The sequence below is a fragment of the Hyperoodon ampullatus genome (genome assembly GCF_949752795.1).
Source record: "Hyperoodon ampullatus genome assembly, chromosome: 7".
Classification (NCBI taxonomy): Eukaryota; Metazoa; Chordata; class Mammalia; order Artiodactyla; family Ziphiidae; genus Hyperoodon; species Hyperoodon ampullatus.
Window position 1 is genome coordinate 19,520,453 of NC_136920.1, and position 23,537 is coordinate 19,543,989.

Below are 23,537 nucleotides of genomic sequence, written 5' to 3' on the forward strand. Positions count from 1 at the left end.
TTTTATTTGCTTAGTGAATCTTCCTTTGTCTCAGACAATCCTTCTCTAGCTATCATATAGAAAAGTTCCTTTAGGGTGGGGCTCTTGGTAAACTTTTTCCAGTTCTTTATCTTTAAGCGCCTTTATTCTTCCCTCCTTGTAGGGTGCACAATTCTAGCGGGCCCAGTATCCTTCCAAAACTGTCATCTGGCTTAGATAGGTGCTATGAGAATCAGGCTGTCATTTGAATCATCTTTTCTCTATAGGTGATCTGTCCTTTCTGTCCCCATGAGGGCAGAGATCTAGGTCTAAATTTTTCTTCACTGATTTATGCCAAGCACCTGAAAAGTATTTGGCACAATACTTTGCTACATATTTGTTGAGTGAATGAATAAATGAATGAATGGCTGCTGTCATATTTCTTAAGCTATTTTCTCTCAGATGCAAATCCAAAATTCTATAATCTGCTTTGTGATACTGTGGCTGGAACTCTGCAAACCACATTTCTCCTTTGCTAGCTGGCTTCTTGTTAGGTTCTGCAAACATATGTGCTAGGGGATTGGAAGGTAAGAGGGAAAGGGACTTTTTCTGCCAGCTTGCATGCTGCTCCCGTCACTGTCATTCTGGCAACAGCACTTTGTGGGCAGCACTCTGGTCTCCAGCTTCTTCCAGCACTCCCAGACCCAGCAGCCAGCCCATGCTCCCTCCTCAGAAGCAGGAAGTCTAGCTCGCTCAGAGCTCTCTCCCGTGGACTCTAGATTTTGAAAATCTCAAATGCTTACCTTCTCGTTCCCTACAATTAGTATCTCTGGTTTACCTATTTCCTTTTTTCTTTTTCAGCCCTCCACCACAAGGTACTGTCATGCCTCAGAGATACTCGGGTTCAGTTACAGACTACCACAATAAAGGGAATATTGCAATAAAGCGAGTCACACGAACTTTCTGGTTTCCCAGTGCATATAAAAGTTATGTTTACACTATACTGTAGACTGTCAAGTGTGCAATAGTATTATGTCTAAAAAACAATGTACATACCTTAACTAAAAATACTTTTTTTTACATCTTTATTGGAGTATAATGGCTTAACAATGCTGTTAGTTTCTGCTTTATACAAAATGAATCAATTATACATATACATCTGTTCCCATATCCCCTCCCTCTTGTGTCTCCCTCCCACCCTCCCTATCCCACCCCTCCAGGTGGTCACAAAGCACCGAGCTGATCTCCCTGTGCTATGCGGCTGCTTCCCACTAGCTATCTACCTTATGTTTGGTAGTGTATATATGTCCATGCCTCTCTTTCGCTTTGTCACAGCTTACCCTTCCCCCTCCCCATATCCTCAAGTCCATTCTCTAGTAGGTCTGTGTCTTTATTCCTGTCTTACCCCTAGGTTCTTCATGACATTTTTTTTTCTTCTTAAATTCCATATATATGTGTTAGCATACGGTATTTGTCTTTCTCTTTCTGACTTACTTCACTCTGTATGACAGACTCTAGGTCTATCCACCTCATCTATCATAAATATTTATGCACCCAGTATAGTAGCACCTCAGTACATAAGGCAAATGCTAACAGCTATAAAAGGAGAAATCAACAGTAACTCAATAATAGCGGGGGACTTTAACAGCCCACTTACACCAATAGATAATCCAGAGAGAAAATAAATAAGGAAACACAAGCTTTAAATGACACAATAGACCAAATCGACTTAATTGATATTTTTAGGACATTCCACCCCAAAGCGGAAGAATACACTTTCTTCTCAAGTGCACACGGAATGTTCTCCAGAATAGATCACATCTTGGGTCACAAATCAAGCCTTGGAGGACTTCCATGGTGGCAGAATCTGCCTGACAGTGCAGGGGACATGGGTTCAAGCCCTGGTCCAGGAAGATGCCACATGCTGCGGAGCAACTAAGCCCGTGTGCCACATCTACTGAGACTGTGCTCTAGAGCCTGAGAGCCACAACTACTGAGCCTGTGTGCCACAATTATTAAAGCCCACGTGCCTAGAGACCCGTGCTCTGCAACAACAGAAGCCACTGCAGTGAGAAGCCCGTGTACTGCAACAAAGAGTAGCCCCTGCTCGCTGCAACTAGAGGAAGCCCGCGCGCAGCAATGAAGACCCAACGCAGCCAAAAATAAATATAAATAAAATAATAAATGTATATAAAAAAATAAAAAAACAAAGCAAGCCTTGGAAAATTTAAGAAAACAGAAATCATACCAAGCATCTTCTGACCACAATGCTATGAGATTAGAAATCAGTTACAGGAAAAAAAACAGTAAAAAACACAAACACATGGAGGCTAAACAGTGCACTGCTAAATAACCAAGAGATAATTGAAGAAATCAAAGAGGAAATTAAAAAATACCTAGAAATAAATGACAATGAAAATACCAGGAGCCAAAACCTGTGGGATGCAGCAAATCAGTTCTAAGAGGGAAGTTTATGGCAATACGATCCTACCTCAAGAAACAGACAAATCTCAAATAAACAATCTAACCTTACACTTAAAGAAACTAGAAAAAGAAGAACAAAGAAAACCCAAAGTTAGTAGAAGGAAAGAAATCATAAAGATCAGAGCAGAAATAAGTGAAATAGAAACAAAGAAAGATGTTAAAAAAAAGATGTTAAAAAAACCATCTTCCAAAAAACAGAAGTCCAGGACCAGATGGCTTCACAGGCGAATTCTATCAAACATTTAGAGAAGAGTTAACATCTATCCTTCTTAAACTCTTCCAAGATTGGAGAGGGAGGAACATGCCCAAACTTGTTCTACGGGACCACCATCACCCTGACACTAAACTGGACAAAGATATCACAAAAAAAGAAAATTATAGACCAATATCACTAATGAACATAGATGCAAAAATCCTCAATAGAATACTAGCAAACAGAATCCAACAATGCATTAAAAGGATCATACACCATGATCAAGTGGGATTTATCCCAGGGATGCAAGGATTCTTCAATATACGTAAAACAATCAATGTGATACACCATATTAACAAACTGAAGAATAAAAACCATATGATCATCTCAATAGATGGAGAAAAAGCTTTTGACAAAATTCAACACCCATTTATGATAAAAACTCTCCAGAAAGTGGGCACAGAGGGAAACTACCTCGACATAATAAAAGCCATATATGACAAACACACAGCAAACACCACTCTCAATGGTGAAAAACTGAAAGCATTTCCTCTAAGATCAGGAACAAGACAAGGATGTCCACTCTCATCACTATTATTCAACAGAGTATTGGAAGTCCTAGCCACATCAATCAGAGAAGAAAAAGAAATAAAAGGAATACAAATTGGGAAAGAAGAAGTAAAACTGTCACTCTTTGCAGATGACATGATACTATACATAGAGAATCCTAAAGATGCCATCAGAAAACTACTGGAACTAATCAATGAATTTGGTAAGGTTGCAGGATACAAAATGCACAGAAATCTCTTGCATTCCTATACACTAACAATGAAAGATCAGAAAGAGAAATTAAGGAAACAATCCCATTTACCATCGCAACAAAAAGAATAAAATACCTAGGAATAAATCTACCTAAAGAGGCAAGAGACCTGTACTCAGAAAACTATAAAACACTGATGAAATAAATCAAAGATAACAAAAACAGATGGAGAGATATACCATGCTCCTGGATTAGAAGAATCAATATTGTGTAAATGACTATACTACACAAAGCAATCTACAGATTCAATGCAATCCCCATCTAATTACCAATGGCATTTTCCACAGAACTAGAACAAGAAATTTTACAATTTGTATGGAGACAGAAAAGACCCCAAATAGCCAATCTTAGGAAACGAAAACAGAGCTGGAGGAATCATGCTCCCTGACTTCAGACTATACTACAAAGCTACAGTAATCAAGGCAATATGGTACTGGCACAAAAACAGAAATATAGATCAATGGATCAGGATAGAAAGCCCAGAGATAAACCCACGCACATATGGTCACCTTATCTTTAACAAAGGAAGCAAAAATATACAACAGAGAAATGACAGTCTCTTCAATAAGTGGTGCTGGGAAAACTGGACAGCTACATGTAAAAGAATGAAATTAGAACACACCCTACCACCATATACAACAATGAAGTAAATGGATTAAAGATCTAAATGTAAAGTCAGACACCATAAAACTCTTAGAGGAAAACACAGGCAGAACACTGTATGACATATATCACAGCAAGATCCTTTTTTGACCCACCTCCTAGAGTAAGGGAAATAAAAACAAAAATAAACAAATGGGACCTAATGAAACTTAAAAGCTTTTGCACAGCAAAGGAACCCATAAATAAGATGAAAAGACAACCCTCAGAATGGGAGAAAATATTTGCAAACAAAGCAAATGACAAAGGATTAATCTCCAAAATATAGAAGCAGCTCATGCAGCTCAATACCACAAAAACAAACAACGCAATCCAAAAATAGGCGCAAGACCTAAATAGACATTTCTCCAAAGAAGATATACAGATGGCCAACAAATACATGAAAAGATGCTCAACATCACTAATCATTAGAGAAATGCAAATCAAAACTACGATGAGGTATCATCTCACACCAGTCAGAATGGCCATCATCAAAAAATCTACAAACAATAATGCTGGAGAGGGTGTGGAGAAAAGAGAACCCTTTTGCACTGTTGGTGGGAATGTAAATTGATACAGCCACTATGGAGAACAGTATGGAGGTTCCTTAAAAAACTAAAAATAGGGCTTCCCTGGTGGTGCAGTGGTTGACAGTCTGCCTGCCAATGCAGGGGACGCTGGTTCGTGCCCCGGTCCGGGAGGATCCCACATGCCGCGGAGCGGCTGGGCCCGTGAGCCATGGCCACTGAGCCTGCGCGTCCGGAGACTGTGCTCCGCAACGGGAGAGGCCACAACAGTGAGAGGCCCGTGTACCACAAAACCCCCCCCACACACAAAAAAACAAAAAAACTAACTAAAAATAGAACTATCATACGACCCAGCAATTCCACTACTGGGCATATACCTTGAGAAAACCGTAATTCAAAAAGAGTCATGTACCACAATGTTCACTGCACCACACCACCATTTACAATAGCCAGGACATGGAAGCAACCTAAATGTCCATCAACAGATGAATGGATAAAGAAGATGTGGCTCATATATATAATGGAATATTACTCAGCCATAAAAAGGAACGAAATTGAGTTATGTGTAGTGAGGTGGATGGACCTAGAATCTGTCATACAGAGTGAAGTAAGTTAGAAAGATAAAAACAAATACCGTATGCTAACACATACATATAGCTTTAAAAAAGCGGTACTAATGAACCTAGTGGCAGGGGAGGAATAAAGACGCAGATGTAGAGAATGGACTTGAGGGAATGGTGGGGAAGGGGAAGCTGGGATGAAGTGAGAGAGTAGCACTGACATATATATACTACCAAATGTAAAATGGATGGCTAGTGGGAAGCTGCTGCAGAGCACAGGGAGATCAGTTCGGTGCTTCGTGATGAGCTAGAGGGATGGGATAGGGAGGGTGGGAGGGAGGCGATATGGGGATATATGTATACGTATAGCTGATTCACTCTGTTGTACAGTAGAAACTAACACAACTTTGTAAAGCATTTATACTCCAATAAAGATGTAAAAAAAAACACTACAGATAAAAGCTGACAGCTTTTAATAGAGCTGTTATGGTCATATTCCATGGGTTTCCTCATGGTTCAACTTGCTGCAACGTAGTAAAAATCAGTTAAAACATAAAATTAAAATTTTATTTTCCAGAAAAAGAAAAAAAAATTGAAGTACAGTTGATTTACAATGTTATATTAGTTTCAGGTATACAACATAGTGATTAGATATTTTTACAGATCACACTCTATTTAAAGTTATTGGGGGACTTCCCTGGTGGTGCAGTGGTTAAGAATTCGCCTGCCAATGCAGGGGACATGGGTTTGAGCCCTAGTCCAGGAAGATCCCACATGCCATGGAGCAACTAAGCCTGTGCACCACAACTACTGAGGCTGCGCTCCAGAGCCCACGAGCCACAACTACTGAGCTAGCGTGCCACAACTACTGAAGCCTGCATGCCTAGAGCCTGTGCTCCGTAACGAGAAGCCACCACAGTGAGAAGCCTGCACACCACAATGAAGAGCAGCTCCCACTTGCCGCAACTAGAGAAAGCCTGCACAGCAACGAAGACACAACACAGCCATAAATAAATAAATGAACAAACAAACATAAAAAGAAATATAAAGTTATTCAGTTGGCCAAAATGTTTGTTCAGTTTTTTCTGTAAGATGGCTTTAGCAGCACTTAGTTGCCTTTAACCTTATTTGAAACAATTTTGTTAGACTGTATTGTGACAGCTGTCATAATAGTGTGCATTTTAAAAAAAACTTATCAAAATTGGTGAATTTTTGTGTAGCCATTTTAATACTGAAGATGGAAGAAAAAAGCAAGATTTTTGGCCTATTATGCTTTTTAAAAAATAAATAAATTTATTTATTTATTTACTTATTTATTTTTGGCTGCGTTGGGTCTTTGTTGCTGCGTGTGGGCTTTTCTCTAGTTGTGGCAAGCGGGGACTACTCTTCTTGTGATGCATGGGCTTCTCATTGTGGTGGCTTCTCTTGTTGTGGGACACGGGCCCTAGCGTGCATGGGCTTCAGTAGTTGTGGCACGTGGGCTCAGTAGTGGTGGCTCGTGGGCTCTCGAGCGCAGACTCAGTAGTTGTGGCGCACAGGCTTAGTTGCTCCGCGGCATGTGGGATCTTCCCAGACCAGGGTTCGAACCCGTGTCCCCTGCATTGGCAGGCGGATTCTTAACCACTGCGCCACCAGGAAGGTCCCAATTATGCTTTATTATTTCCAGAAAGGTAAAAATGCAACTGAAATGCAAAAAAAGATTTGTGTAGTGTATGGAGAAGGTATTGTGACTGATTGAACGTGTCAAAAGTGGTTTGCGAAGTTTTGTGCTGGAGATTTTTCGCTGGACAATGCTCCACTGTTGTGTAGACCAGTTGAAGTTATAGCGATCAAATTGAGACATAAATTGAGAAAAATCAAAGTTATCATACAGGAGATAGCCGATATACTCAAAATATCCAAATCAAGTGCTGAAAATCATTTGCACCAGCTTGGTTATTTAATCACTTTGATGTTTGGGTTCCATGTAAGTTAAGCGCAAAAAACCTTCTTGACCATGCAATTCTCTACTTAAACGTAACAAAAACATTGTTTTTAAAACAAATTGTGACGGGCGATGAAAAGTGGATACTGTACAATAATGTGGAACGGAAGAGATCGTGGGGCAAGTGAAATGTACCACCACCAACCACACCAAAGGCCGGTCTTCATCCAAAGAAGGTGATGTTGTGTATATGGTGGGATTGGAAGGGAGTCCTTTATTATGAGCTCCTTCCGAAAAACCATAGGATTAATTCCAACAAGTACTGCTCCCAATTAGACCAACTAAAGCAGCACCTGATGAAAAGCGACCAAAATTAGTCAACAGAAAATGCATAATCTCCCATCAGGATACAGCAAGACCGTATGTTTCCTTGATGAACAGGCAAAAACTGTTACAGCTTGGCTGGGAAGTTCTGATTCATCCGCTGTATTCACCAGACATTGCACATTCAGATTCCCATTTATTTTGGTCTTTACAAAATTCTCTTAATGGAAAAAATTTCAATTCCCTGGAAGACTGTAAAAGGCACCTGGAACAGTTCTTTGCTCAAAAAGATAAAAAGTTTTGGGAAGATGGAATTATGAAGTTGCCTGAAAAATGGCAGAAGGTAGTAGAACAAAAGGGTGAATATGTTGTTCAATAAAGTTCTTGGTGAAAATGAAAAATGTGTCTTTTTTACTTAAAAACTGAAGGAACTTTTTGGCCAACCCAATATTATAAAATATTGGCTATATTCCTTGTGCCGTACATTAAAACGTCGTATCCTATTTATTTTATACCTAGTGGTCTGTACCTCTTAGTCCCCTTCCTCATGCTGCCCCTCTGCCCACCCCTCAGCTCACTGGTAACCACTAGTTTGTTCTTTGTATCTATGCAACTGCTTCTGTTTTGTTATATTCATTCACTTGTTTTATTTTTTTAGATTCCACATATAAGTGAAAACATGCAGTATTTGTCTTTCTCTGACTTATGACACTAAGTATGATACCCTCCAAGTCCATCCATGTTGTTGCAAATGGCAAAATTTCATTCTTTTTTTATGGCCGAGTAATATTCCATCGTGTGTGTGTGTGTGTGTGTGTGTGTGTGTGTGTGTGTGTATGTGTGTGTGTGTCTTCTTTATCCATTCATCTGTTGATAGACACTTAGGTTGCTTCCATATCTTGAATCAGTGTTTCCATTTTCTTTGGATATACACCCAGGAGTAGAATTGCTGGATCATATGGTAGTTCTATTTCTAATTTTTTGAGGAAACTCTATAATGTTTTCCGTAATAGCTGTGCCAATTTACATTCCCACCAACAGTGAACTACGGTTTCCCCTTTCTCCACATCCCTGCCAACACTTATTTGTTAACTTTTTGTCGATAGCCATTCCGACAGGTGTGAGGTGATAGCTCATTGTGGTTCTGATTTGCATTTCCCTGATGATTAGTGATGTTGAGCATCTTTACTTGTGCCTGTTGGCCATTTGTATGTCTTCTTTGGAAAAATGCCTATTCAGATCTTCTGCCCATTTTAAAATAACGTTATTTGTTTTTCTAATATTGAGTTGAATGAGCTTTTTATAAATTTTGGATATTAACCCCTTATCAGACATATCATTTGCAAATACATTTTCCCACTCAGTAGGTTGCCTTTTTGTTTTGTTGATGGTTTCCTTTGTTGTGCAAAAGTTTTTAAGTTTATTTAGGTCTCATTTGTTTAGTTCTGCTCTTGTTTTCCTTGCCTGAGAAGACAGATCCAAAAATATACTGCTAAGAATTATGTCATAGAATATACTGCCTGTGTTTTCTTCTAGGAGTTTTATGGTTTCCAATTTTACATTTAGATCTTTAATCCATTGAGTTATTTTTATATATGATGTGATAATATGTTCTAATTTCATTCTTTTCATGTAGCTGTCCTGTTTTCCCAACACCACTTACTGAAGAGACTGTCTTTTCCCCATTGTATATATCTGCCTCCTTTGTCATAAATTGACAATACGTGTGTGGGTTTATTTCTAGGCTCTCTATTCTATTCCATTGATCTATGTGTCTCTCTTTGTTCCAGTACCATACTGTTTTGATGACTATAGTTTTGTAGTATAGTCCAAAGTCAGGGAGCATGATACCTCCAGATTTGCTCTTTTTTCTCAAGATTGCTTTGGCAATTTGGGGTCTTTTGTGGTTTCATACAAAATTTAGAACTATTCTAGTTCTGTGGAAAATGTCATGGATATTTTGATAAGGGTTACACTAAATCTCTAGATTGCTTTAAGTAGTATAGACATTTTAACAATATTAATTCTTCCAAACCATGAACATGGGATATCCTTCCATTTATTTGTATCATCTTCAATTTTGTTCATCAACATCTTATAGTTTTCAGCGTATAGGTCTTTCATTTCCTTGGTTAAAATTATTAAGTATTTTATTATTTTTGATGCAACTGTTTTCTTGCTTCCTCTTTCTGATAGTTACTAGTGTATAGAAAAGCAACAGATTTCTGTATATTAATCTTGTATCCTGCAATTTTACTGAATTCATTTGTTAGTTCTAATAGTTTTTTGGTGGAGACTTCAGGGTTTTCTATATGTAGCATCATGTCATCTGCAAATAGTGACCATTTTACATCATCCTTTCCAATTTGGATGCCTTTTCTGTTTCTTGTCTGATTGCTATGGCCAGGTCTCCTAATACTATGTTAAACAGAAATGGTGAGAGTGGACATCCTTGTCTTATTCCAATTTTAAATGAAAAGCTTTCAGTTTTTCACCACTGAGTATGATGTTAACTGGGTTTGTCATAAATGGCCTTTATTATGTTGAGATCTGTTCCCTCTATACCAACTTTGTTGAGAATATTTATCATGAATGGGTGTTGAATTTTGTTAAATGCTTTTTCTGCATCTATTGAGATGATTGTGTGATTTTTATCCTTTGTTTTGTTAATGTGGTTTATCACATTGATTGATTTGCAGATACTGAACGATTCTTACATCTCTGGAATAAATCCCACTTGATCACAGTGTATGACCTTTTTATATATTGTTGAATCTGACTTGCTAATATATATATATATATTTTAAAAAATATTTATTTAGGCTGTGCCACATCTTTTTTTTAATTAACATCTTTATTGGAGTATAATTGCTTTACAGTGGTGTGTTAGTTTCTGGACTTGCTAATATTTCATTGAGGTTCTTTGCATTTATATTCATCACAGATATTAGCCTGTAATTTTCTTTTTCTTTGTAGTATCTTTGTCTGATTTTGGTATCAGGATAATGGTGGTCCCACAGAATGAATTTGGGAGTACTGCCTTCTCTTCAATTTTTTGCCATAGTTTGAGAGGGGTAAGTATTAACTTTTCTTTATATGTTTGGTAGAATTCCCCTGTGAAGCCACCTGGTCCTGGACTTCTGTTTGTTGGGCGTTTTTTGATTATTGATTTAATTTTAATAAAAGTATCTGGTCTGTTCAGATTATCTATTTCTTCCTGATTCAGTCTTGGAAGATTGTATGTTTCTGGAAATTTATCCATTTCTTGTAGGTTGTCCAATTTGTTGGCATATAACTGTTCATAGTATTCTCTTATGACTGTATTTCTGTGATATGTTTTAATTTCTCCTCTTTCATTTCTTTTTTTAAAAAATATTTATTTATTTATTTATTTGGCTGCGCCAGGTCTTTAGTTGTGGCATGCGGGATCTTTAGTTGCAGCATGCAAAATCTTTGGTTGTGGCATGCAAACTCTTAGTCACGACATATGGGATCTAGTTCCCCGTCCAGGGATCGCATCCAGGCCCCTTACACTGGGAGTGTGGAGCCTTAGCCACTGGACCACCAGGGAGGTCCCTTTCCTCTTTCATTTCTTATTTTATTTGGGTCCTCTCTCTTTCATTCTTAATGAGCCTGACTAAAGTCTTATCAATTCTGTTTATCTTTTCAAAAAACCAGCTCTTGGTTTCACTGATCTTTTCTACTGCTTTGTTTTGTCTTGTTTTGTCTCTATTTTACTTCATTTCATATCTTTACTATTTCCTAACTTCTTCTAACTTTAAGCTTTGTTTTTCTTTTTCTAATTCCTTTAGGGGGTAGGTTAGGTTATTTGAGATTTTTCTTGTTTCTTGAGGTATGCCTGAATTGCTACCAACTTCCCTCTTAGAACTGTTTTTGCTGTGCCCTATAGATTTTGGAAAGTTGTTTTTTTGTTTTCATTTGTCTCAAGGTATTTTCTTATTTCCTCTGACTTTTTCACTGACGCATTGGTTTTTAAGTATCATGTTGTTTAGTCTCCATGTGTTTGTGTTTTTCCCATTTTTCTTTTGTAACTGATCTCTAGTTTCATACTGTTGTGGTTGGAAAAGATGCTTGATGTAATTTCTGTCCTCTTAAATTTATTGGGAGTTGTTTTGTGGCCTAGCATGTGATCTACCTGAAAAGAATGTGTATTCTGCTGTTTTTGGATGGAACATCCTGTAGATATCTATTAAGGCCAAGTGGTCTAACATGTCATTTAAGGCCACTGATTCCTTATTGATTTTCTGTCTGGATGATCTGTCCACTGATGTAAGTGGGGTATTAAAGTCCCCTACTATTATTGTATTACTGTCAACCTTTAGGTCTTTTAATATTTGCTTTATATATTTAAGTGCTCCTGTATTAGGTGCATATATGTTTATTAATGCTATATCCTCTTCTTGTATTGATCCTTTTATCATTGTATAATGCCCTTCTTTGTCTTTTATTATAGACTTTGTTTTAAAGTGGAAAACAGTATCTAAAGATCACAATCTGGGTACTAAGGGTGCCTACTAATATTGGGTGTCATAGATTCTAGTCTTTTCAGTAAAATAAAGCTAGGAGATGTGTAAATATATCAATAAAATATTTCAAGAATTCTTACTAATACTTCCAATTCAAGACTAGAGATGTTTACTTATGGTCATTCTCACATTTCTATGTCCTTTCACCCATACTCAAAATTCCAGTTTTCAACATCACCAACAAAATTACTCATTTATTTTGCAATACATACACCTACAATCTCAAAAGAATAACAACAATATTATTAATACAATAGTATTACTGAAAACAGTATAAGGTTTTTTGTTCTTAGGGTAAATTCCATTAGGGATGTACAGCCAAATAACTGTTTTAAAGTCACTTGGAATTCTTCCTCTTGATGTGGTTATACTACCAATGGAATGCAAAGTTAGGCTCATTTCATTTTACTTTTAATTAGGAATTCTCTTATTTAAAAATTCTTTGTAATTATGCAAAATATTTATTTGGTTCCAAAGTCAAAAAACAACAACAACAACAAAAAAAACCAATGTAGATTCAAGGAAATCTAGCTTCATTCCGTGTCTTTTCTATCCTATTTCTGTTTTCCTTCCATGGGACACCATTTAACATTTTTTTTCAAATTTAGTCTTTCATTTTAAAATATCTTTCTATTTCTCTCTACATATAATTCCCCTCCCCACAAGTTGTTATTTTAAAAAGAGATAAATAGTAACCTAAGACATAATATTTTTCTACGGTTCTTTTTTTTATTTGCTATATCCTGGAGATTACTCCATATAAGTTTATAGAGATGGTCCTCATTCATTTTGACAGCTTCAGAAGTCTCCATTGTGTGGATGTTTACACACAATAAGCAGCCACATGGGACTTTTTATTCAATCAACCCCCTACTACTGGGCATTTGGATTGTTTTAGTTTACTATTACAAATCAGGCTATAATCAACAGCCTTATTCACAGGTATTTTTGTCAGGTAATTTTTTTTGCCATTGTATTTTTAGGAAAGATTCCTAAAAGCAGGATTGCTGGCTGGTTGGGTAAATGAATGTATAATTTTGCTAGACATTGTCAATTTTCTCTCCATAGAGATTATTCCATTTTGCATTTCTACCAGCAGTGTATGACACTGCCAGTTTTCCCATGGTCTCACCAAGGGTATCTTATCAAACTTCTAAATTTTTGCCAATGATATGGGCAGGAAATATCTCAGTGTAATTTTGTTCTTTTTTTAGCTTTTTGAGGTAGAAGCACAGATAACTACGTTTCAGTCATTTTTTTTTAAACCAACATATCCATTTAGGGCTATAAACTTCCTTCAAGCATTGCTTTAGTTGCATCCCATAAGTTTTGATATGCCAAATCTTTATTGTCATTCATTTCAAAATATTTTCTAATTTTGCTTTCTTCACTGAACCCTGAGTCATTCAGAGGTGTAGTATAATCTCACCAAAATCATTGGGAATTTTCTAACCTTTTTTTTCTGATTTTTTTCCTAGGTTAATTCCACCATGGTCAGAAAGTAAACTCTAAATTGCTTCAGTGGTTTAATGTTTAATTGAGGTTTAATTTATGATTCAGCTTATGATCAATATGGTAAGTGTTCCATATGCATTTTAAAAATAAGAATATCCTCACAGTTGAATGTGGCATTATATAAATATCAGTTATGTCAAGTTTATTAGTAAGATCTTCTATATCTTAATTTTTTGTCTGCTTAGTTCTATCACCTATTAAGAAGTATGTTAAAGTCTATTTTGGTTGTGGATTCATCTATTTCTCCTTTTACATGTCAATGTTTAATGCTTGTCTATATAATGTGAAACTATGGTATTGGTTCCATATAAATTTACAATTTTCAATATCCTGGTGGACTGACCACTTTATCATTATGAATTGTCTTTATCTGTAGTAATGCTTCTTGCCTTAAATTCCACATTGTCTATTAGTATAGTTACACCAGTTTCTTTTGATTAATGTTTGTATGATGTAGCTTTTTCCCATCATTTTAATTTCGACTGTTTTGTATCTTATATTAAGATGTGTTACTTTAAACAGCACACAATTGGGTTCAAGATTTTAACCTAGTCTGATAATGTTAGCACTCTAATTGGGGTACCTAGTCCTTTTATATTTATTGTGATTACTGATATATTGGGTTTATCACTATCATCTTACTATTTGTATTCTATTTCACCCACCTGTTTTATAATCCTTTGTCTTCCTTGCCTCCTTTATGAATTAATCAAATGTTTTCTATTATTCCATTTTCCCTTAATTATACTTTCTTTAACTGTTCTTTTAGTGGTTAGCCTAAAAGTATAACACACATCTTTGAATTATTACAGACAAAAAATATAAATTATTACTTTAATTTTATTACTTTCCTGAAATGTTAAAGCCTAACACTTTGTCTATGTGTATTCCTGGGAAATTAATCTCATGTTAACTTTTCAGCTAAGTTGCCCTGGAAACATAATAAAGGTAGAATGTCACCCACATTACTAGGCAACATTGTTTATGGTAAAGATGATCTGACTGTAAACTGCCAGTGGACTGTGATGATCTGGTAGAAAGCCACAGCTTTGAGCTTTCCCCAGTGTGACGTTTCTTGTCCCTTGTTGGAACTCTTGGGCTCTAGGCCCATAGGACTGTTAAAGAGGCACTGGTTCTTACATGGAACTTGAGACTTCCAGGCAAGGGTGGTTCCCACACTCATCCATGTGGTCTTGATCCCTTATCACTGAGCTGTCAATTGGGGGGCGGTTGGAGCAGAGAACAGTCCCCAAGACTGCTGCCAGAGAGCTATGGGGACTCCTGGAGAAATACATGAAAAGCTGCCCTGCTGGCCTGCTGTATGTCCTGTTCTATATCCTCCTGAGTGAAGGCAAGACAGGTGCCCTACTGAGGTGTGCAAGTATGAAATTTCTATCGAGCTGGTCTTAAAACCACAAACAGTGGGCACTGCAGAGCAGCAGCAGCAATGAAACAGACTTTCATATCCTTGGTTCAATATGGCCAAGGCACCAGGACACAAAGGGAATGGAGAGGAAGATGCTGATAAGACTGAAGCCTCAGTGGGGGCCAACTTTCCCAGTCTGATGGCAGAAGCTTGACATTGTGTGACAGGGGATAAAGCTTCCCCTTGTAGGAATGGATGAAAGCTGGAGATAAACTTATGCCGAGAGAAGATGCCCCGCTGTCCATGAAATGGAGCTGACCAGAAACCTAGTTGCAAATGGGCTGACTGGCAAGAATGATATTGCCTTGGTGTAGTTGATGCATTTGAGCCAAAGTAGGCACTGATGCCTGACAGGGGGCGGGGAGGAGACAAGCACATGAGCTTAAGACTCCATGTTTGTAACTAGGTCTGGATCAGAAAAGGAGGTGGAGCAGCTTGGCTCTGACCCAAGTTGGGTTGGCTGTAGATCTAACCAGCACAAAGTAGTGCCCACAAGCCACCACCTGAAGACCTGGGGAGACAAAAATGGGAGAACTATTTCTGCACTAGCCCACAAGGTCAAACAGGACAACGTGGCAACCTGGCATACAAACCGGTTGTGGGGGCAATGGTGGCAGCATGGTGTGCATCTGGGGCCAGAGGTGAGACCTCTGCAGAGGCTACCACGTGTGGAGAGTAACCTCAGCTGCAACCTGGGCAGCTTTCTGAGGGTTCTGATAGTGCATAATGATTTAACCCTAAAATGGAGTCGGACCAATGTCATCTGCTGACACTTAGTGATAATTATGGTAATGCAAACTAAAAACTCCCTAAAGAGACAACTACAGATGGGCTTTTCAAGAAATGATACAGGATAATGACTGAGTATTTTAAAAGTTGAAGCAGAGAGGATATGGAGATCCTTGCTCTTTTCTGAAAGGTAAATGGGAAAGGGGTGCTTCCGGTTTTGTTTTTTGTTTTTTTTTTTTGTTTGTTTTTTTGTGCTGTACACGGGCCTCTCACTGCCGTGGCCTCTCCCGCTGCGAAGCACAGGCTCTGGACGCGCAGGCCCAGCGGCCATGGCTCACGGGCCCAGCCGCTCCGCGGCATGTGGGACACTCCCAGACCGGGGCACGAACCCGCATCCCCTGCATCGGCAGGCGGACTCTCAACCACTGCGCCACCAGGGAAGCCCGGTGCTTCCGTTTTGTTATCACTGCCATTTTCTAAGTGTGGTCCTCAGATCAGCAGCACCACTCAGTATCAGCTGTGAACTTATTAGAAATGTAAATTCTCAAGCCTGGCCCTAGACCTACTAAATCAGTAAGTCCTGTCATAGAAGCCTAGCAATCTGTTTTAACAAGTCCTCCAGGTGACTGTGGTGTACCCTAAAGTCTGAGAACTACTGTACTAAAGTTAATAACTCAAGGTCATGGAGGTCAGTCTGTGAGCCTACAATGGAAACTGATGTTGGATTACCTTCTAGCCCTATTTCCCTGAAGACCTAATAAAGGGGGAATGTTAGCTGTCACTAGGCAAGACAGCTTACAGTAAAAATGGCCTTGGTTGGTAAACTGTATCTGGACTGATAAGACTGGGAAAAAACTATAAACACCAGGTAGAAAGCTTGGAGCCTCTATAGCTAGCCGTGTCCCTTTCTAGCACTCTATGCCTATATGATTATTACAAAAGATACTGGATCTCATATGGAACTTGGAGCATCTAAGCCAGGGTAGTTCCCACATTTAATCATTTGATTTGCTCCCGAGTGAACAGTCACTTGGCAGGAAAGAAGGGTGGGCAGAGAATGGTCCCTGGCCTAAGTGAGTGCTCATTCTGGAGGTATATGCCTGATGCTGCTGTGGTGTCCTAGCCCTTTATCCTTCTGGGTGAAGCCCACGCTAAGTGAGGCCAATTACATGAGTGTGAAATGTCTAACTGGACCTGAGACCATCTACGGTGATCAGTGCAATTCCTTTCTGCCTTTTGTATTGCAGTTGTCATGAACTGTAACCTCAGAAGACACTACTTATTATTTTGTATTGTCATACTCATTTACAAATACTCTAATATTTTCTCTTTCTGTTGCTCTTTGCTCTTTCTTGTATTTCTGAGTTTCTACCTGGAATAGTTTTCCTTCTGCCTGAAAAAATCCCTTTAGTGATTTTTAATGCAAGTCTGTTGATAATATTTATCTTTCAGTTTCTTGTGGTCTAAAACCGTTATCTAAACTTCATTAAAAAATTCAAGGTATAATTTAAATACAGAGAAATGCTCAGACCTTAGGTATAACATTCCGTTTTGACTATTGCTTAAAGACACAGAAAACTTCCAACACTCCAGAAAGTCCTTTCAAGTTGCTTCCCAGTCAACCGCTTCCCCCCACAAAGCAATCACTGTTCTGATTTCTATCACCATAGGTTAGTTTTGCCTGTTCTAGAATTTCATATAGTTGGGATCATACACTATACACTTTTTTGTGTCCAACGACTTTTATTAGCATAATATTTTTGAGATTCATCAATATGGATATAGGGTCCTTCTTGCAGAATAGTATCCAGTGTATAAATATAACACTGTTTAGCCCTTCTTCTATTGATGGGCATCTTACTGTTTCCCGATTTTTGGCTGTTACGAATAAATCTGCTGTGAACATTTTTTAACAAGTATTTTGTGGACATAGTTTTCATGTCTCTTTGATAAATACCTAGCAGTAAAATTACTGGGTCATATATGCTTAACTTTTTCATAGACTACCAGACTGTCTTCCAAAATGACTGTACCATTTTATACTCTCACCAGCAATGTATCAGAGTTCTGGTTTCTCCATATCATCTTGAACATTTGTATCATCAATCTTTTTCATTTTAGCCCTTCTAACTCTCATATGTTTCTTGCTTCAAAGTTTTTTTTTTTTTAAAAGAGTGTAGCTGTATCTGCTTTTTTTTATTGTTTGCATGGTATATTATTTTCCATCTTTGTACTTTCAACCCTTCTGTATCCTAATATTTGAGGAATTTCTCTTATAAGCAGCATATAGTTGGATTTTAAAAAATCCATTATATACAAAATGCTTAAATTATAAATCTTTTTTGTAGTTAACTACTGATATACTTTATTTACTATTTTACTATTTGTGTTCTATTTTTATGTGACTTTACCTTTCACGATTTTCTTTGGATTAGTCAAATGTTTCACATTACTCCATTTTCCTTCCACTGAATTATATTTTAAAACCATTTTTAGTAGTTAGCCTAGAGCTTAAAACATACATTCTCACTTATTACAGTCCAATGCAAATTATTTCTTTTACTACTTGGCTGATACCAATTAAACCTTAGAACTTTTAAACTCCATTTATTTCCCTCTCATCATTTATGTTACTGTTACCATGAATTTTAGTTATATATAAAGGTGAAGCTCCTCAGGGCAGTACAGTTATCATTTTGTACAATTACTCTTCATTTATATTTTCTTTCCAGTGTTCTTCTTTCCCTCTGGCATGTCCATATTTCTATATGGGATCATTTTTCTGAAGAACTCCCTTTAATTTTTATTTCAGTGCAGGCCTATTGATGCCAAAGTCTCTGAATTTTATCGGTTTAAACACATTTTTATTTCACCTTAATTTTTGAATAGTATTTTTGCTGGTATAGAATTTTAGGCTTGCAGTTTTCTTCCTTAGTACTTTAAAGATGTCATTACATTGGCTTCTAGTTTCCATCATTTCCATTGAGAAGCTGTCAGTTTTATTGTTGCTCCTTTTAAAGGCACTGCGGTGGATAAAAGATAGGCCATAGTCTTTGCACTGCCAGCAGGTGGAGGATATTTCCCCTGCCCTGGGACTTTGCTTTGACAGAGTGAAGGGGTGAAAGTGGTGCTGTTCCACCTCTGTGCATGGACTCTAAGCTTCTGCTTTCACCCTCTTGGAGCCCCGAGCCACCAGGTAAAAAGTCCAGCTTCTCTGCTAGAGAGACTACTTGGAGAGAGACGATATCCAACTGTGTCCCAGCTATTCCAATCGCTCCAGCCTTCTTTGGCAGCCAGCCCCAGTTGGGTCTCCACATGTCTATAGTTGCATGAATGATTCCAAATCAGATCAGAAGACGGTCCAGCTCAGGTTGTAGAATCTTGAGTAAATAATAGTTTTGTTTTAAGCCAGTAAATCCTGGCATGATTTATTAGGCAAAAAGATAACTGAAAATAGTATTTGGCATCAAGAACGGAGTGTGGCCACAACAGAAACTTAAAGCATGTGACATAAGTCTGGGGAACGGGTTGAGGACACTTGCCGAAGGAGCAGCAACAAGACCATTAATGAAGGTTGGAAGAGCACTGGGGATACTGCTACTGGACCCTGGAGAAGCAGCATTATAATCTATTGGTAAAACAAATAGTGAGGCTGTATCTTGGAATATAGGAAAATACCTAACAAAGCTGTGGATCTGGCTAGGAAGACCTCTAGGAAGAGCGCTGAAAGTGACAAATGTTTTTTTAAAAATCACCTATAATTTTTTTAGGTATTAAAAGAGAGAGGAGACCTAAACAAGGAACTATGCAGTTTTCAAGCAGAATTTAGAGAAAATGCTTCCAACCTGGGACTTGCAGGGTTAGAAAATGAAACTTTCTCAATTGCCAGCTTCTCTAGTCAGCACAAGGTTCAGACAAAAAGTCAAATCCAGGTGCTACCAGTAAAACTATGGCCTCAGGATTAAGACCAAATCAAAAGCACGGCAGTAAGATACTTTTTGTTACTACCACCTCAGAAAGATGTGAGTCTAGATTTAAGCCTCAGAGACTCTCCGTTAGACCAAAGGTATCTAAGAATCTTAAAGGTATTGTGTCCTGGACTCATGTTCAAAGGAGACAGGGGCCTTCTTGAAGAGATCTGTGGGTGTGGCTTTTGTCTGATGGGATGGCTTATAATTTGAAAGTCCACAAAGTTTTTCTAAGAAGTTGTGCCAGGGATAGAGACAGGCAGCAGGCTGAGTAAGCTATTCAGCTACAAATACAGGACACTCCTAAGGAAAAGGAAAGACAGCTCAGAGAGAAGAGCTGCAAGCTGAGAAACAGATTAGGAAACCAACCCCAGGGAACCAAAACAGGCCCTATTCAAGGAATATATCCTTGGGCTTCCTTGGTGGTGCAGTGGTTAAGAATCTGCCTGCCAATGCAGGGGACACAGGTTAGAGCCCTGGTCTGGGAAGATCCCACATGCCGCGGAGCAACTAAGCCTGTGCGCCACAACTACTGAGCCTGAGCTCTAGAGCCCGCGAATCACAACTACTGAAGCCTGCGTGCCTAAAGCCCGTGCTCTGCAACAAGAGAAGCCACCGCAATGAGAAGCCTGTGCACTGCAATGAAGAGTAGCCCCCACTCGCCGTAACTAGAGAAAACCTCTCACAGCAATGAAGACCCAACGCAGCAATAAATAAATAAATAAATAAATAAATAAATAAATTAAAAAGGACTATATCCTACTCTGGAACTGGGGGAACCGGTGACATATGGCCAGATGAATTTCAGAATACCCATGGAATAGTGATTGCTGAGTGCCTTCCACTTCCTCTCTTTTAAACTGATGCGATTATCCTATCCCTACCTACTAGAAGTGGAGTTGACCCTTTTAATCACTTTATGTTACCTCTTCAATATCATTATAATAATAAAGTGGAGAGATTCTTAACCATAAAATAATTAAAATTAAAAAACTTCCTCTTTATACAAATATCACACAGAGGCAAATGAACAGTCTTAGAGACTCTTAATTATATTTTCTGTAGGCTGTATGAAAACATAGTTTTGCAAATATTTTTCATGATTTCAAAGAAAAAAAGATATTTCAAGATGCGATTCCCACCCACCATCCAAAATACCAAATATTCTTTATCACCAAAAAAGGAACACTTGACTTATTTCCCATACCTAGATTCCATAGTTCACAGTGGCATCACCTGAATATATCCACGCTGAACCAAAACAGAGAAAACTGACCATGTAAAGTTTAAGCACAGAAGGTAAACAAAGCAGCAAAAAAGAATACTAACCAATTGATGGAAAAAGTAATGGAAAAGTGATTGAAACATTTCACGTCATCCCTTCGGTACCAAGTATTAAGTAACTAACAGAACAGGTTAGAGCCACATAGTGGCAAATAATCTGGAAAAGTTAGAAAGTGGGCAATCGTTTAGAGCTTTCCTACAGAGTGACTTACCTTTTCCAAAACTTTGGCAATTCGGGTGCCAATTTGTTCAAGTGACTGTTGTGGATATTGGTCTTTGCCAAGATTTTGCAATACCTGGTATAGGGAGGAAGATGGTAGATTAGAGGAATGAAAATGAGGTGAGGTCTGGTGACACTGCTGACGCTGAGTTGGGCACTGTACCACAGGTGCAGACTGCTTCTCTGGGTTACCTGCTGTGGTCCTGTTGGTAAAGCGTTTTGTGGAAGATACACTGAAGGCCGTTTTACCATCCCCTCAGCCTTCTCTCACTTAACAAAAATTATGGACATGTAAAACACATTCATTATAGTATTATAGAATACAGAGTGAATACAGAAAATAAAAAGCACTTGTAATCCTGTCACCTAGACACAACCACTGTTGATATCTCTTATGTATCTTTCAGATATTTTTCTATGTACACATATATTAATTCTCTCACAGACTGTATACCATAGGATCACACTGTAAACTATCACCTACATTTTCACATAATATATTCTAAAAATTTCTTCATGCCAATACATATATTTCTACTACACCTTTCTTAATGGCTCTTATTGTATACTGTCTCACATCTATACCAAAACTTATTTAACAAATCCTCTACTTATTTAACATGCCTCTACTGTGGCATGTTTTCCAATTATTCTTCTAGGTATATGCTGGGTCTGTCCTCTTTCCCTTCCTTCTTAAGAATGTCAATAGGAGGATTAACTGCCCCAAATATTTCTCACGAAGAGCCTCTGTCTGATGGCAAGCAGAATGCTACCCACCTCGAGGAATATATCAGAATTAAAATTTCCTGGTCATAAAAATAAGGACAAGCTCAGTCACAGGGCCTGAAAGAAATTAGGCTTGGCCTAAAGCCACCTAGATGACAGCCACCTGAAAATAGGCAAAAAAATATGGCCTGGCTGCTTGTGCTTTCTGCTCTCAGTTGCATCATGACTGTGGGGCTAAAAACTACAGAGAGGCTGAATAAAGCCGAGCACTCACCTCTGTTAACTGGCTCTCGCCCGTGTAATGTAGGCTGGCTCGGTTGGAAACCCCCTGCAAGTGGTCCAGGGTGTGCATGCTCGTGGGGAGATTGCCATTGCAAACAGGTTCCATTGCTGGCTGCTGTATTGGAGTGGCAAAGTCTATGTGTTCTGTGATGCTGAAAAATGGAGAGGACCACCTTAGCCATGGAAAAATTGAGTGGGTGGGGAGAAAGAGTATTAATAATCAGCTGACCATAACTTCAACATATTATTAGAAGTGTCTGGAACCAAAGAATCTCACAATGGAAGACACTTCAGAAGTTATTTAGTCTGATCTCTCATTTTACAGGTACAAGGACTCCAGTGCCTGGTAATGACCATCTGTTGAATGTATGAATAGACATCGTACCCCGGGTCAAAGCAGCAGTGTTGGGATCTGAGTCTTGAACTCAGTATTTTCTCAGTCTCCTCAAGCTGCCTCCTTTCTATGCACCGTGATGTCTGATTTCCTTACTGCTGCTTGGCCACTTTTTCTCACTGGGGAGGCTTTAAACCACCTCTTCTAGGACTTCTTCCAGGGTACAGATAGTGATAAATACCCACAGGTGGTTCCTATCTTTCACTTTCGCTTTATACACAGAAGCACACTTGTCCCCACAGAAAAAGTTACCTAAAGTTTAGAGAGTAAATGTTATACAGATCCAGCTATTCACTGTATCTATGTATAAGATATAAGTACTTCCCTTCATGGTTCCAAAGGGGTCATTTTCCTGCTACAGACAGGCTAAATGTTATACCCTATCATATATATATCATATATACTGAGGTGGCAAATTGGCACTGCCGAATTTTGTTGTAGCTACTTAAAAATTTTAACACATATTATGCAAACATTCATTCATTCATTCTTTATTCACAGCCTATTACATGTCCGATATCAGGGTTATAATAATTAACAAAACATACCCAGTTCCCACAGTTATGATGCTCATAGTCTTGTGATAGTCAGTTATTACAGATGTGATGAGTTGTAAAAGATAAAAACACAGTGCAATGTCAGTTTACTACAGGAGGGTATATATTTCCTCCATGCTGATGGAGGAAGGAGGTGGTTAATGAAGGACTTCCTGCGGAAGAGATTTAAGTGGAGACCAGAAGGAGGAGTATGAATTAACCAGGAAGGGAGAAGGTGCTGAGAACACCAGCACAGGCAAAGGAGATACCACATGTGAAGGGAGGGAACGGGGAGGGCAGAGCTGAAGATGGAAAGACATGCAGGGAGCAAATCATGAAGGGCTCTGTGGGCCACTGTGAACAGCGATATTTATAAGTTATTAGAGTATTTTAAGAATTATTTGACTTATATTTGAGGAATAATGCTGAGTACTGTGGACAGAATGGACTGAAGAGATGCAAGAATGAATAAACCAAGAGG

General features: G+C 38.4%; 1 protein-coding gene across 1 annotated transcript in view; it reads right to left on the bottom strand.

Moving 5' to 3' along the window:
- Positions 1-23,537, bottom strand: part of TTC17 (tetratricopeptide repeat domain 17) — a gene marked incomplete at its 5' end in the record, with an annotated part of 149,947 nt that overhangs the window by 13,403 nt on the left and 113,007 nt on the right. Inside the window, 3 exon segments of the mRNA XM_079709468.1 lie at positions 21,111-21,194; positions 22,119-22,348; positions 22,351-22,383. Coding sequence (XP_079565594.1) covers positions 21,111-21,194; positions 22,119-22,348; positions 22,351-22,383 — 347 coding nt within the window.